Source organism: Piliocolobus tephrosceles, chromosome 18 (assembly GCF_002776525.5).
Source record: "Piliocolobus tephrosceles isolate RC106 chromosome 18, ASM277652v3, whole genome shotgun sequence".
NCBI lineage: Eukaryota > Metazoa > Chordata > Mammalia > Primates > Cercopithecidae > Piliocolobus > Piliocolobus tephrosceles.
This window is the reverse complement of record NC_045451.1, coordinates 63,838,031-63,854,825: the sequence shown is the minus strand read 5'-3', so window position 1 is coordinate 63,854,825 and position 16,795 is coordinate 63,838,031. Positions and strand designations below refer to the sequence as shown.

At 41.3% G+C, this 16,795-nt stretch overlaps 1 protein-coding gene across 9 annotated transcripts in view; it reads left to right on the top strand.

Annotated features, from left to right (window-relative positions):
• Positions 1–16,795, top strand: part of LPIN2 (lipin 2) — an 84,167-nt gene that overhangs the window by 29,717 nt on the left and 37,655 nt on the right. For 7 of the 9 annotated variants that reach the window (XM_023228366.3, XM_023228367.3, XM_023228371.3 and 4 more), the window contains one exon: positions 13,196–13,396. In XM_023228366.3, the coding sequence (XP_023084134.1) occupies positions 13,205–13,396 (192 nt within the window). In that variant the 5' untranslated portion in view covers positions 13,196–13,204. Of the gene's footprint in view, positions 1–6,832; positions 7,135–10,339; positions 10,504–13,195; positions 13,397–16,795 lie in introns of those variants that run through there. The other 2 variants (XM_023228365.3, XM_023228370.3) reach the window with 2 other exon arrangements.

Below are 16,795 nucleotides of genomic sequence, written 5' to 3'. Positions count from 1 at the left end.
TGTGTTCCAGAACCCCCTTACCTTGAATTGTCCTGTCTCCTTAGTCTCTTCCAATTGTGACAGTTCTTTAGTCTTTGCTTTTCATGACCTTGATGTTTTGATGAGCACCGGTCAGATATTTTGTTGAATTTGTCTCTACTTCAGTTCGTCTGATGTTGTCTCGTAATTCGATTGAGGTTGTGTGTTTTTGGTCAGAATACCTCTGAAGGCCTTTTCAGTGAGTCATCGCAGGAGTCCATGAGGTGAATGTGTCTTAAGTTTTCCCGATCACGTGGTTATGGTGGTGTCTTCCAGGTTTCTGTACTGTAGAGTTAAAAGTTTTTTCCTTTTGTAATGAATGTGTATCTTGGGGAAAATACTTTAAGAATATCCAGACATCTTGTTTCTCCTTTTTTTTTTTTTTTTAAGACAGAGTCTTGCTCTCTCTCCTAGGCTAGAGTGCAGTGGCGCTGTCTTGGCTCACTGCAGCCTCTGCCTCCCGACTTCAAGCAGTTCTCCTGCCTCAGCCTCCTGAGTAGCTGGGACTACAGGTGCCACCACTTCCAGCTTCTTTTTGTATTTTTAGTAGAGATGGGATTTCATCATGTTCATCAGGTTGGTCTTGAACTCTTGACCTCAGGTGATCCACCCACCTTGGCCTCCCAGGGTGCTGGGATTACAGGCGTGAGCCACCAAGCCCGGCCTCTCCTCAAACTTTTGTCTCTTATTTTTAACATCCATTGATGGATCTTGCCTTCCATAAATAATACTGTGATATATTCCAATAGTGAGTTTCTGGTTTCATTTTTTCTTCATTAATTAGAATTCATCTGTAAGAGCTGTCATTTCTCACTTATATATTAATTTATTCTATCAGTGAGGACTCAAGAATATTTTATTCAACTGATTATAATCTAGTAATCCTATTTTGTTGCTCAAATTGTTCTGTGTTTAGCTCTTGGGAGTATACTCCTTTTTTCTGTGACATACACTCGCTTTTTTGATTTTGAGCATTTCCCAGTCTCTGGCTCCATAAGAAGCTCCAGCATTATCTTGTATTTTCCTGCCTATAGCCATGGAATGAATCGACCACTTCTCCAAGGAGCCCTGGTTCCTTTTATTGAAGAATGATATTTAGAAAGCAAGATCTGGGCCATAGATATGCACATTGTTTTGAGAGTATCCTTGATTCTAGGTCCTGTTAATAGAGTTAGGGTATTTGAGTGTGTTTTCTAGGTATAAACACATCGGTGCTTGTGCATCTAGTTACCTTGTGTATATACTTTAAAACCATGAGTTCATACTGAGACCTCCAATTCCAGTCCAACACCACAGGGTTCATTTTAGCTTTCCTCTCTGGGAAGTTTTATTTTTAGAAGCTTTCCCAGGTGTTTTTGATTTTTTTTTTTTTTTTTTTTTTTTTTTTGAGACAAGGTCTCACTGCCATTCAGTCTGGAGTGCAGTGTAGGAGGCAGCCTCTGCCTCCCAGGCTCAAGCAGTCCTTTCACCTCAGCCCTCCTAAGGGGCTGGGACCTCAGGCACGTGCCACCACACCTGGCTAATTTTTGTATTTTTCTGTGGAGACTGTATTTTGCCATGTTGCCCAGACTGGTCTTGAACTCCTGGGCTCAGGTGATCTGCCCGCCTTGGCCTCCCAAAGTGCTGGGAATACAGACATGAGCCACCACACCCAGTCCCAGGTGTTTATGATTAATTGGACTTGGAACGATGACTTCTGGATGTATATCTGTGGATCCAAAGGCTATTATAGCTTAGTTAAGTACTCTTCGTTAATGAACAGTCTGTTCCATGGTGAAGTATCGTTTTCCATAACTGGGTTAATCATTTCTTCTTATACTAAAAAGAATTTTTATGTCACTCCTAGCTAGCCCTCATTAGTAAAGTCAGTCCCCTGTTTTGTGTGGGAAGTGGTATAGTTTCATGGCTAGTATGCTTATAAAAATTTGTCAGAGAAATTGAGCACACCTCAGGAAATGTTTAGTGGGTTGAACACGCAGGGAAGCTGTCAAACATTTCAAAAAACATGTAAACAATCCATGCGTACAAATGACAGAAAGGCTCAGGATTCCACTAAAACCAAATTAATTTTAATCCTTGAGGTATCTTCTTTTTGATAAGGCAGTCTGCATTCTTTTTTCCAAGTGTTGTTTGCTTTCTAAAGCAAGTGCTCTGTCAAACTTCTTGATAAGAAGCCCTTCAACCCCAGTTGTTGAGAGTTGTTGACCTCCGAAGGCCTTTTCAGTGAGTCATAGCAGGAGTCCATGAGGTGAATGTGTCTTAAGTTTTCCCGATCACTTGATTATGGTGGTGTCTTCCAGGTTTCTCTACTGTAGAGTTAAAAGTTTTTTCCTTTTGTAATGAATGTGTATCTTGGGGAAAATACTTTAAGAATATCCAGACATCTTGTTTCTCCTTTTTTTTTTTTTTTTTTAAGACAGAGTCTTGCTCTGTCTCCTGAGAGTTGTTGAGAGTACTGACTGTGAACTTTGGTTTTGCATGTGCTTGTTAATTTAGTAGCTGCCACCTTAGCTAACAGGACTTGCAATGGTAGTCCATCTGGTTATTCTTGCCCTCATTATTAGGGTACCATATGATACAGGTTGAGGGACCTTCAACCCAGGGCATTAACACAGTTAGGACAAGTAATTACTTGACATTTTAAACTTGTCCTAATTGTGTTAATGTTAACTGTGATATTAACTGAAGTTCTTTGATGGGTGAGAGAGGACGAGATGGGAAATAAGGGGGATGAGCAAAGTTTAACATGTCCTTCCCTAGACGTAGAACCTGTAGTAATATATTAATTTGTTTCCAGTTTGGGGCTATAATTTTGATGGTGGAAGAATTGTACGGATTCCTGACTTCTATGTTGGTGTGTAAATAGAAAGAACTTCCGATAGAGTTGGAGTGTTTCAAAGGAAATTGTATCCCACCAATGTCAGTGATAGTAAACTCTGAAAGTACTACACATGGTTTGTATAGCAACCTGCTAAAATTGTGTGCCTTTTGTATGTGGAATTAAGCTAAATAACCAGATTTCTTGGCTTATTTTAGAGTTGCTATGGTTATCAATAGTCGCCACCAAAACAGGTTAATTACACTGTTCTTTTAGAAGGTTTAGGGTAAGGACATACCCCCTAAAACACACTTTTATGATCATAATGTAATCATATTTGTAAGACTACTCATAATAAAAGGCTTGGCTAGGCGTGGAATCCCAGTAGTTTGGGAGGCAGAGGTGGGAGGATCACCTGAGGTCAGGAGTTCGAGACCAGCCTGACCAACATGGAGAAACCCCGTCTCTACTAAAAATACAAAATTAGCTGGGCGTGGTGGCGCGCACCTGTAATCCCAGCTACTCGAGAGGCTGAAGCAGGAGAATCACTTGAACCCGGGAGGCAGAGGTTTCAGTGAGCCAAGATTGCACCGTTGCACTCCAGCCTGGGCAACAAGAGTAAAACTCCCATCTCCAAAAAACAAACAAACAAAAAAAGGCTTAAGATTTTTCGTGTATGGTAGCATATGGAAGAATCATCATAGCCTTCTAAAAGCCTTTATGAAATTCTTAACTGCACATAGCCTGAAAATTCCATGAATTTTTAGGAGCTGTTTTAGGTTTCAGTGAAATGAGCGTGGGTATTTAAGGTGGACATACTAGGGTGTTTGTCTGGTCATGTCCCTGTGTAACTGCTTGACTATAGATAAGTTGCTTCTCTGGACCTCAGTTTTCTTATTAGTACAATGAATATAACATTTACCTCACCTAGTTGTGAGGATTAAATCAGATGAGGTATGTAAAATGGCATTTGGGGTTTGAACAATTTTTTTTTTGTTTGAGTCAGGATCTTGCTCTGTTACTTAGGCTGGAGTGCAGTGGCACAAACATGGCTCACACTACAGCCTTCACCACCCTGGCTCGGGCGTTCCCTCCCACCTCAGCCTCCGGAGTAGCTGGGACTACAGGCATGCACCACCACACCCAACTAACTTTTTAAAAAATTCTTTGTAGAGATGGAGTCTCCTTCCATTGCCCAGGCTGCTCTCACACTCCTGGGTTCAAGTGGTTCTTCTGCCTTGGCCTTCCAAAGTGCTGGGATTACAAGTGTGAGCCACCGCACCCAGCCTAAAATGGCAATTGGAAGGGGTGAGTTAGCGCCCTCTCCTCTTTTTCCCCCGTCACCTCCCTGTAACTAACATTAGCAAGAATAATGAAGAAAACATCCAAATTGTAGCTTATGTAATTTGTCGAGGATATACAATGTTTAAAAAGTTAAGACCGTGAGAAAATGAATTTGAATTTTCACCAGTATAGAGGTGAATTTAGATTTTAAGCAAATCCCACATGTGAAAATCCAAACTGAAAAAACAGTTAAATTATTATCAGTTTGTAAAATAATGTAAGGAAGGATTTCTCTAATAATAGGCTCCCCCAAGGACACTGAAGATACCTTAAAAACAATACCAGTAAAATCAACTTTGTAGAAATATACCTTAGCAATCCCATTTTAAAATATTCAAATAAAATGAAATTACGTTCACACAAATGCCTGTACACAAATGTTTATAGCACAGAATGAGCATCCCTAATCCAAAAATCTGAAATCCAAAATGCTCTAAAATCCAAAACTCTTTGATGCCACATGTGGAAAATTCCACACTTGCCCTGGTGATAGATCCCAGCCAACGTGCAGTTGAAGCTTTGTTTTGTGTGCAAAATTAATTGAAAATATTTTCTATAATTACCTTCAGCCTATGTGTTTAAGGTGTATATGAAACATAAATGAACTTTGTGTTTGGACTTGGATCATTATGTATATGCAAATATTCCAAAATCTGAAAATATCCAAAATTCAAAACATTTCTGGTCCTGAGCATTTTGGAAAAGGTCTCAATTGCAAATAAAACTACTCAACCTGTAGTTTTATTTGTAATTGCCAAAACCTGGAAACAACCCAGATGTCTTCTAGCTGGTGAATGGATAAACATTTGGTACATCCATACAGTGGGGTACTACTTAACAGGAACAGACTACCTCATACATGCAGGAATATTGATTAATGTCATATGGACTGTGCTAAGCTAAAGAAGCCAGAATCCAAAGGTACATACTGTATGGTGCCATTTATATGATATTCCAGAGATGGCAAGACTAGGGACAGAAAACAGATCAGTGATTGGCATGGGCAGGGAAGAGGGATGGACTCCAAATGGGTTTGGGCATTTTGGAGAACAATCTGATTGATCTATGTCTTGACTTCAGTGGTGGCTACAGGAATGTGTGGTCACAACTAATGACTGTACACTACGAAAGGGTTAATTTTACTATCGGTAAAGTGTATGCTTTTTTTTTTTTTTTTTTAAAGAAAAATCTATTTTGAATCGTCCAAGGTGCAGCTATTTGTAATCTTAAAACTTCATTTCATAGCTAAATTAGCATGAACATTTAGCTGGAATTCTTTCTGTGCTGGTAGGTATAACCGTTACACAAAGGTTAACTTGAGTAATAGTTTAATATCTTTCATTATTAATTAAAAACAGAATGTTGAACTGATTACAGTTCTTAATGATTTTACTTCTTGCATTTCTCTCTAGTTGCCAGTCAGGTTAAATGCCAGTCAGGTTAAACAGCATCTGTCACCTCATGTACAGAGGTCAAAACGGGGCATATTTTAGCCTTGATGGGAACAGACAAGAAATAAATTATCAGAAAGCTTCATGACAAGGCCTTATTCTGCGTTTTGGGACATGAAGGGAGAAGCATTAAAGAGAAATGTGGGAACAGGAACCGTTTAGTTTTACAGAGCTGTGATACTTGGAAACAAGTTGGGCCATGTGAGTGTTGTCAGGGCTGAGTAAGGGAGTTGGGGCCCCCTTTTGAGCATGCTGCTTGCCGTTTTTGGATCTCCTTAAGCCACACATGTTATTTTGAAATCTAACAATAAAATTGAACACTAGTTTTTCTTGCTCCGTACCAGGTTCTGTTGCTGAAGAAAATGAATGTTCTGGTACGTTGTTGAGCACAGGAAAATTAAACTATTGTTTCCAGCCATTTTTCTTAAAGGCTGTGCTCTGTAGCATATTATACTGGGCATTTTCATAAAAGTCAGCTGACTAGTAGAAAATGGCTAACTTGGTGGTTGTGTTTCACTTTGTTTTCTGTAATAATCTGCAGTTACGGCACCCTTGCTTCTGCCTCGGCTGACTGCACACTGACTTCCTCTGACGACCAGCAGTCTCTGCTGCAAGTTGCTGCTGGGCTGCTCAGTATTCTCTAGAATGGTCTACATGGCTGTCATTTGTTCATTTGTTCTCACAGGGATATTTTTAGATTTACCCATCCTGAAGCGGTATCATTTTTGTCACTGGACATAAACTAGATTTATGCAGGTTTTTCTCTGTGAGGTCTTCGGCAGCTTCTGGAGGAAAGTACTGGTTTCTGAACACATGAGCATTGCTTTTGGGACTTTGAGTTAACTTCCACCGTGGATTTCTTTTCTTTTCTTTGTTTTGTTTTGTTTTGTTTTTGACATGGAGTTTCACTCTGTCGCCCAGGCTGTAATGCAGTGGTGTGATCTTGGCTCACTACAACCTCTGCCTCCTGGGTTCAAGTGATTCTCATGCCTCGGCCTCCTGAGTAGCTGGGATTACAGATGCCCTCCACCATGCCTGGCTAATTTTTGTATTTTTAGTAGAGAGTTTCACCATGTTGGCCAGCCTGGTCTCGAACTCCTGACCTCAGGTGATCCACCACCTCAACCTCCCAAAGTGCTGGGATTACACGCGTGAGCTACCGCACCTGGTCTGGGTTTTTTAAATTATTTTTTATTTTTTATATTTTTTAGTGCACGGTTATATGTATCTTCACTTACCTCTTGAATTTTACTCTAAGTCGGTGAGATAAAACAAAACACAACAGTGTGTATATTCCTCCCTCTCCGTGCCGATTCTGTTCACTAGGCCTTGCGTTCATTCATTCATTTATTCATCGGTCCATTCATTGATCCTAAACCACTTATTAAGAACCTGCTGTTGCTAGGCTCTGTGCTAGGCTTCCGGGAGACAGTGAAGCTTGCGGGACTTCCCCTTCTTTACTGGACTCAGAGTTTGAAGGTGGCCTAATGTTCATGCCGCATGGTGAGTACTGTGGTGGGGAGAGGGCGGGGGCCTTGGGCACCCACAGCAGTGGATCCCATCTTGTCACCTCTGCTTTCTTCTCAGCCACCAAGCCCACACATCCTCCCCCCATCATCTTTCTGATCTTTGCCATTGTGCTCTGGGGATTCACAGTCTGTTGTGGATGTACGTTCCTTTTTGATCCCACTTCCTCCTTACCGAGGAAACCTGAAACATCCTTGCTTCTCTTACAAAATATTAGATTAAGATGAAAACTGGTGTTGGCTTTTGAAGGATTGTCCAGAAAATTATTGGGCCGATGACTGGGATAGAAGATGGGGGCTGGTAAATTTTGGAGATGAAATAGGTGATGGTCATGGTCCTTCCTTAAGTTATACGTGCTGAAAAGCGAGAGCGGACACTGTCATTGAGTAAACGTCTGGGCCGCCACTCGGAGAGAAGGTGCATTGCTATAGTGGGAAAGCGTCTTCCCTTTTCTAAGCCCTACTCAGTCCACCAAAGCAGTTTATCTGTTTATAGAAGGTGAGTGTGTTGAAACCATCATAGAGAAGTGAACTTAGTGAGCAGAAGTCTGAGCTTTCAGATTCCCTCAAAGGAAATAACGTTGTGACAACTCCAAAAATCCTAATTTATAACTTAACAGCCCTGAGAACTAAGCTTAAGGCCAGCTTCATATTTTCTCATTTTTTAAAAATTAAAAAAAATTTTTTTCTTAACAGATTAAATTGTTAAGTAGAATAGAGTGTTATACATTTGAAGCATGTTCTTGCTAGTTTTGCCAGTATTTGCAGGAGGGTGGTATAGGTCTCCAGCTTGCTTTATCCAGTCAGGATCTAGCCTGTTTGATTTAAGTCCTTTGTTGGCAACATTGGAAGTGGACTCTGAACAACCCCGCAAAGAAACTTATGACTGGTTCATCATTCAGAGAGATGCCGAGAGGGCAAGAGGCTACCTGTGGTGTCGGTGTTCCGAGCTGGTGGGCCTTCTGCATCCCATCTCAGGTGGCCCAGCCCTCCCAGTCTTGGGTGGCCTTGGCTCTCCATGCACTTTTCGTGAATATCTGTTTGGGCCAGATGTCTCCCACCCCTGTCAGCCAGCAGATACCAAGGCCTGGATTCCATATTATAGACATGGCTACTGGGGGCTCACCCTTGTGTTTTGGGGCCTCTCTGAGCACTGAAATCATTGAAATCCAGGAAGCCCTGTTTTTTCAGATCTGGCCATTGCCTTATGTGTCTGTTAAATTCCCAAACAGAAATATTGAATCAGAAAATCCCCTCCTCTTACGTATCCGAAAGGTTGATATTAAATAGTATTTGGTTGTAATTGTGGAAGGGTCCTTAGGTAACAGATTTTTAAAGACCTCATTTCCAGCTTTTTAGGTAGTAGGTCTGGGTTGGGGTTCAGGAACGTGTATTTGTTTTTATCGCCCTTTCCCATATTTTTCGTGAATGAACCCACATTCTTAAGCACCAAAACTTGATTCTATTGCAGACAGTCCAAGGACCACTCTGAGAAATACTGACCTAGAGTGTGCTCCTTGCCAGTTTTCCTCATTTAGTGGGGAAAAAGAAGTTAGATATAAAAACCTCCCTGACTGCGCCTTCAAACAGTGGAGGTGATGGGGTTGCTCTAATTTAGAAAGACAGAGTTCGTGATCTACAGGGAGTTGACTGGAACCTCAGATCCTCCAAAGCACACCTCATCCTGGCTAAATCTGATTCTCTCAGGAGGGAGTCCTCTGAGGCCCAGCAGCAGCTCAGAAAGATTCAAAAACTCCCCTGTATTTTTTCTCTGTAAAAGACAAAGGACAGGACAATTCCCAAGGCTTGGAGCCTTTCTGTAGTCAGTTTTCTGTTGAACTGATTTTGGAAGTAGCACAAAGTAGCAAGAGCTCTTACTTTTACATGGAACTATGCTTCCCTAACCTGGCTCGTCTTCATAATTAGTTTTTAAGCTTTAAAACAAAGTCAGAGAAATTTCCATTTTTTAAAACCACCCCAAATGATTTTCATGTACAAAAACTTTTGAAGCAGTGTAGTAGTAAGTAATGTTCTTTAAGTTCAATCTTAATCGGAAATTCCCCACCAGGTCTACTGTTTTTATTTCCATATCTCTAAGTTGGTTCATACAACAGAATTCACTGAATGCCACCCACCTATGTGCCAGAGGTATTTCTAGCTGTCTGGAAATGGTGGCATGGTCCTCACCAGTTTCCTTGCCCTTAGCATCTACCCTTAGTCATCAAGACTAACTGATTTTCAGCTCCCTGTGTGTCTCTTCTGCCTTAGAGCTGTGCAGTCTCTTGCCTGAATTTGTTGTGGTGACTTCGGGAGTAGTCTCTCTGCCTTTAGCTACCTCTTCTCCAGTTCATCCTCCTCCTGTGACCTAATCCTGTCACTTCCCTGAACAGAAGCACTGATTGCACCCGTTGCCCACATGGTAAACTTGCCCAGAGTCCAAGGCCTTGCATCATCTCACTTTTGTCTCTCAAACTTAGCACACTTTCCCATAAGCTGTTCTGTCTGCCTGGCACTGCCCGCTGGGAGCCTCCTCTCCTTAGTCTGTTCAGCCCTTTATACATACTTCCACTGGAACAAATGTTTTCTGCTCCATGAAGCCTTACCTAACTCTCCCAAGCAGATTTTTTCTCTTTTTGTTCTCTAGTCTTCCTAATAGTCTCCCAAATAGCATTATCATAAGGGATTATATAATATAAGACACCTGGCCACCTCTAGGTTACTCTGGGATTCTTGGAGAAAACCATAGGGATTTAGTATAACTTGAGTTCAGCCCTCAGATTTTTTTGCCCTCAGGGACACCACGTGACCTTGAGACCCAATGATTTAAGCCATGGGTCAGAGGCAGTAGAGAAGGTTGGGACCCTGCGTAGAGGTAGAACTGTGTTCTAGTGAATAGTACATGCCTCTTATCTCAATCTCAAATGTAAAATGAAATTAATAATGCCTGCGATCATAACCTACATTCTCTTTTTGAAAATCAAATGAGGTATATTTGAGGAAGTTCTTGAAAAATATTACATGCTAATGAAATGCAAACCGTAATCATGGGTGTCCTGAAGGAGTTCGGTCCAGGAGCACAGGAGCAAGCTGGAACGTTTACCCACGTCCTAGGTAGCAGTGTCCTGTTGTCTCTTTCCTGAAGCATCTGATGTCTCTGTTCCCTCCTAGCATACTCCTCATGTTCGTGAGCAGAACGTTAGCTGCAATGGCATGTGCTTTGGTAAAAACTGTGTTAATCTCTGTCCACAAGCCTCATGACATGTGGCGCTCCCAGGAGTCTGCTTTGGAACAATGGACTGTGGTCCAGTGGGAAGGTTAATAGTAGTGGTGTGAGGAGACTTGGAGGGTGAGTATGGCTTCTTTGGACTCCCTGTAATCATTTCATCATTATGTAGCCAAGTTGCATTAAGGAAAAATGATACTCAGATTGCTGAAAGTGGCCCACTTGCAGTAAGAAATCTGGAGGCTTCAGGAAGGCTTTTGTCATGTTTACTTAGAGCATTTCTATCACTTAGAGATGCAATTAAGGGCATAGGTTCTAGACTCATGCTTGTTGGAATATTAGCTCTGCCATTTAATAGTGTGCTGACCTTGGATGTTTTTGAACCCGCGTTTCCACATATAAGGGGAATACCAAATCCGTGGGTGTCTGTGCAGACTATATGAGATAACATACAGGTTGACATAGCATTGGCACATGAGAGACGTGTAACAAGTGTAGTTGTGTGTTTGTTAGTAGTACTAACGATACTAGTACTGATTAGATATTTGGAGATAAAGTTAAGAAACAGATTTTGAAAGACTTAAAAGAGTGGTATAGAATGTATCCATTTTGAGGCCAGTCGTGGTGACTCAAACTGTAATCTCAGCATTTTAGGAAGCCAAGGCAGGTGGGTTGCTTGAGCCCAGGAGTTCAAGACCAGCCTGGGCAACATGGCAAAACCCCATCTCTACAAAAAAATACAAAAATTAGCTGGGCATGGTGGCACATTCCTGTGTTCCCACCTACTCAGGAGGCCGAGGTGGGAGCACTGCTTGAGCCCAGGAGGTGGAGGTTACGGTGAGCAGAGATCGCACCATTACCCTCCAGCCTGGGCAGCACAGCGAAACCCTGTCTCAAAATGAAAATAAAAATAGATAGAATGTGTCTATTTTGTGCTGATAATTTATAAATTTTTCTTACTGTTTTTTAACTACCTTGTGTCTCTGATGGCTCTTTTCCTTAACAAAAGTTAATTTTGATTGAACACATCAAATAATTGAAATAATTTTAAGCAATTTTTGTAGGAAGGGGACTGGTATTTGAACCTATTTACTGATACTTTTTTTTTTTTTTGGAGATGGAGTCTTTCCTCTCTACACTTTTTTTGTTTTTTTTTTTTTATGTTTCTTATTTTTTATTCTTATTTAGTGCTAGTTCATTTGTTCATTCAAGAAATGATTATTGAACATTTGATAACATGCTTAACTTGGTTTAGCTATTGAGGGCAAATCAATTATTCCAAAACCAAAACCATCACCAGATTGTAATTGTTTGATACCACATAAAGGATGTCACCTTATTTTGTTATGTAGGAGTAAGTTTTGCAGAACAAGCGTTTTCCAGCTGTTCTGTGGGTGGATTTTAGGGCCTTGGTAACATTAACTTTAAAATATTTTAAAAATTTCTTCTAGGGTAAAATTATCATGGCGATGCTTCGTGGTGTAGAACTGATGGGCCTTGATTACACATTCATCTGCGTGTAGGAACAGGAAACAATTTAGAATCAGGGTTCTGCCGTGGCCACTCATCTGTGAAGAGCAGAGTGAATTTCTGTGCAGGCAGATATCCTGGAGGCCCCTGAGTTTTCCCAAGAAGATAGCATTCTTCTCCCAGTTTGGTGTTGAACTCAGCTGGCAACACAGAACGTGGAGCATGGAACTTTAAGCTCAAGACAGCCTCCAAGCTGGGTGTAGGGAAACCATGAGCTGCTTGTGGCAGGCAGCCTGGAGAGCAGTCAGTCCGTCCTGTGATTGGCTGAACGTTGGCCTCTGAATTGGCTGGAGCAGTGCAGGGTCTCTTGGTTGCTCTCTGTCATTCCAGTCTCCAGAATGGCTTTCCCTGAATTGTACTTTGACATCATATAGGGGTGTCAGTATCTAATGAATAAAATGTGCGAGTGTGTTCAATAGTTGGAAGTGAAATCTGACATTAGGACTGAAGGGGGATTTTTTTTTATTAGCGGAAAAGTTGGGGATGGGGCCAAGGCAATAAAGCCACCCCTGGCTTCAGCTGTACTTCCTCTCCTTTGAGCCTTTCTGGAGAACTCCTTGCAGACCTTTTGATCCTGATTTGAATAGTGAACTGAGGTTGAGGAACAAGAGTAAAACCCTTTTCTGTGCTTTGAACTTTGTAGAACTTGAATGCATGTTCCAGTTAGTTATATTGAGGCATCGAAGGGATTTTTCCCTAGAGGTAATGTTATAAATAGGCTAGGGTCAGGCAAACTTGCCAGAGTTTATTTAGTCTAGCATGTATCTGAACCATACTATTCTGGTAATAGTTCCTTACAAAACGTAGCTCTCAGTAATTTATTACATTGGTTCTGTTGGAAGATGAATCTCTGGTTTCTCCTGGGGATGATGTTTGTTTTTTCTGTTTGGCTGCTATGGCCAAAGTGGATGCAGTAGCCCGAGGTTTCTAAGGGTCTTGGGCAGGAGGTCGGGGTTCTTTGGTGACTCTGTGCTGGTCCTAACTTTGAGGAAAAAGTCCCTAATGGCAGAGTCAGTGCTATCCAGGTTGCTGGGAAAGAAAAGGGAATGCCTCAGGCCCTGGCTGGAGCAGCCTCTCAGATACAAAGGATAGTAGGCTGGGGTGGTCCGTGTGTGGAAATGTGTAAAAACAGTGGTAGCATGAGACTGTTGGGTTCAAAATTAACAAGGCTAATGATACCAAATGTGGCGTACGAGTGAGTGGTGTCGTTTTTGTTACGACTGTTCTTTGCCATTGTCAGTAGATCACAAATTTAGTGTTAACATCTCATTTTTGTTTCTCGTAGTCTCAAACCATGAATTATGTGGGACAGCTGGCTGGGCAGGTGATTGTCACTGTAAAGGAACTCTACAAGGGCATTAACCAGGCCACCCTCTCTGGGTGCATCGATGTCATCGTGGTGCAGCAGCAGGATGGCAGCTATCAGTGTTCGCCTTTTCACGTTCGGTTTGGGAAGCTGGGAGTCCTGAGATCCAAAGAGAAAGTGGTGAGTGTCCTCGAGGAGAGGAAAAGTCATCCTGAGATTGAAAGAGAAAGTGAGTGAGTGTCCTCAAGGAGTGGAAAAGTCATCCTCTATGAATAAATCGCTATTGTGAGCTTTCTGGGCTTTTTTTTTTTTTTTTTTTTTTGAAAACCTGAATGATGGGAGACAATGTTATGAGAAGTCAACCTTTATGTATTGCTTTTGAAGTCGCCAGAAAGCTTGACTGCAGGAAGTCTCTTCAAAAAAAGGGAAACTGAAAATTATTATAATAATCTTACATGTTGCAACTCAGAAAAGCAAAACAGAAACTAGATGGGAGAACTTAGGCATATTTAGAAAAAGAAAAATTTCCTTTACCTTATATAGTATTTTTAAATACTTAGGTTACTTCATACTAATTGTAAGTGGAATAGGTTGGTATAGTCAAGAAAACACACACACACTCTTTTTTGAGTCGGGGTCTCGCTCTCTTGTCTAGGCTGGAGTACAGCAGTGTGATCTCAGCTCACTGCAACCTCAGCCTGCCAAGTGCCTGGGATTACAGGCACACGTCACCACGCCCCCCTAATTTTTTGTATTTTTAGTAGAGAAGGGGTTTCACCATGTTGGCTAGGCTGGTCTCAAACTCCTGACCTCAAGTGATCCACCCGCTTCGGCCTCCCAAAGGTCTGGGATTACAGGTATAGAGCCACCGCACCTGGCTGTTTTTTGTTTTTGTTTTTTTTTTTTAAAGGAAATTAATGCCACATTTTGTATGTTTTGACAAAGCTGTAAAAACTTTTGTAATCTTAATTGTGTTGTTGATACCAGGACTTGTCCCCACATTTGACTGAGATACTAACCAACAGACCATAGGCTGGTTGACTTTCGTTTGTTTTAGGGAAGATTCATTCAGGAAGAAGATATTTGTGTAGGTTTTTTTTTTTTTCTCTCTCTCTTTTTTTTTTTTTTAGACGAAGTCTCGCTCTGTCGCCCAGGCTGGAGTGCAGTGTCGTGATCTTGGCTCACTGCAAGCTCTGCCAGGTTCACGCCATTCTCCTGCCTCAGCCTCCCGAGTAGCTGGGACTACAGGCGCCCGTCACCACGCCCAGCTAATTTTTTTGTATTTTTAGTATAGACGGGGTTTCACCATGGTAGCCAGGATGGTCTCAATCTCCTGACCTTATGATCCACCCATCTCGGCCTCCCAAAGTGCTGGGATTACAGGTGTGAGCCACCACGCCCAGCCAGGTTTTTCTTTTTTGTATATCTTCTTCAGGTTATGGAGCAGCTGGAAGTTTTGCTAGTATATCTGATGTTAATCAAATGAGAAAACAGAGCTAGTAATAACACTTTGCAGGTACATAGTAAGATTTCTCTTTCTACACTTGCCCCACAGTGTCTACTTAAACAACATAGAAAGGCTTTGTCAGCATTTTAAAACACAACAAAAGGTCCTCACCATTTTCTGGCACAGACCTAAAAGTATGTGGTAGAGGACCACTGGTATAAGTCGAAAACATTTATTTTCAACTTTCTGCTATTTTATATAGCTGATCTTTAAATAGAAATTTCCCTCTGTTTCATTAAACTTAAATGTTATTTTGAGAGTGAAAGAAAATGGATTTCACAAAACTAGGTATTCTTTTTCTTTTTTCCTCCAGGAATCTCATTTCTAGGTATTACAAAATCAGTTTCCACAGGGGAACGACATTTCAGGGTAGCAGGGCTTGTGTGGTCTGGCCTCTGTTCAGGGTCACGCTTTAGAAAGCAAAAGCAGTTGCAGGTTACTTGGGGACTTAGAAACTTTCCATTGCACAACAGTGTTATTTAGCCATAGTTGAGCTTCTCTGGGATTTTTTCTTCCTTTGTGGTAATACCAGTAGTACTTTCAGCCTGGACCTGTTCTGGGGGGATTGGCAACAAACTGAAGTTTCCCATTAGTTCTGTATGGATCTATTGTAAAACTACTGATAAGATATCAATCATCATTACTTTTTTTGCTGGGATTGTTTTTTATCACACTGGATCAGTGTCTAGCCTTTCAAAATGGAACTTGCAGGCAGATATATATATATAAGCACTTATACATCTGTAAATGGTGACCAAATAGATAAAACACCTTTTCCTGCATGCTGTGTGCCACTAATTTAGGAAATAGTACAATTCCTGTGCAAAAGCTACACAATCATGTTACTCTCTTGTCAAAACGTTGCATTTTTCATAGGAATGTACCCATGAGACACAGGAAAAGATAATTTTTTTCCCCTACTCCCTTAGTATCTCAGAAACCAAAAAAATATGTTTAGGAGGAAATGTGGCCATTTGATTTACCAGAACAGCTTTCCTGTGAGAAAACTGAAAAACTGTGAGAGTAAACCTGAAATCATGCCTACTTTGAGATATGCTGGCAATTTGCATTAACTATTAGTCTTATTTTAAGTCAGTTTGGGTTAGGGAAAGCTGGCCATTGATTTGAAAGTAAGACCCCAATTTTTCAAATATGGGTGTACCTGTGAAGTGAACTTGAAATCATGACCGGCTTGAAACCACTGTTTAGAGTGATTTAGTATAATAATTTTCCCACTGCCGTTGATATGTAATTGTTTGATAGAACAGCAGTACTCCCAGTAAATTTAATAACTTAGGAGTTTAATTTTATAAAGTAAACCTGTACTTGATATTTTAAAATTTATTTTTATTGGTATCAGAAAACTGATGACTTGATTATTTATAAAAGTTTCTTTTTTTTTTTTTTTTTCTTTTTTTGAGATGGAGTCTCACTTTGTCACCCAAGCTGGAGTGCAGTGGGGCAATCTCTGCTCACTGCAACCTCCGCCTCCCTGATTCAAGCGATTCTCCTGCCTCAGCCTCCCGAGTAGCTGGGATTATAGGTGCACACTACCACACCTGGCTGATTTTTGTATTTTCGGTAGAGACGGGGTTTCACCATGTTGGCTAGGATGGTCTCGAACTCCTGATCTCAGGTACTCCACCCGCCTCGGCCTCCCAAAGTGCTGGGATTATAGATGTGAGCCACCATATCTGGCCAGATTATTTATCAAAGTTAAATAACCCAGTGTATTAAAACTGTTTTCATTGCTGATAACAGAAATTTATCCTCTTCTAGCTTAGGCAAAAAAAACTTGCTGTCAGAATTCCCTTTTTCTTTCCCCACCTCTCAGCTCTGCTTCCACTTGTGTTTTCTCTCTCATATAAGATGGCCACCAATACCTCCAGGCTCACATCTGTTAACTCATCAACCCCAGTGGAGAGAGAGCTTCCTGCAGAAGTATCAGTATTTAGCCTCCCTGTCAAAGGAACAGACATATCTCTGGGACCAGTTGCTGTAGCTGGAAAAGGGGTATATTCATTGGCTTGGACAACAGTCCACCTCTACTCGCTAAAGCCACACCAGAAATA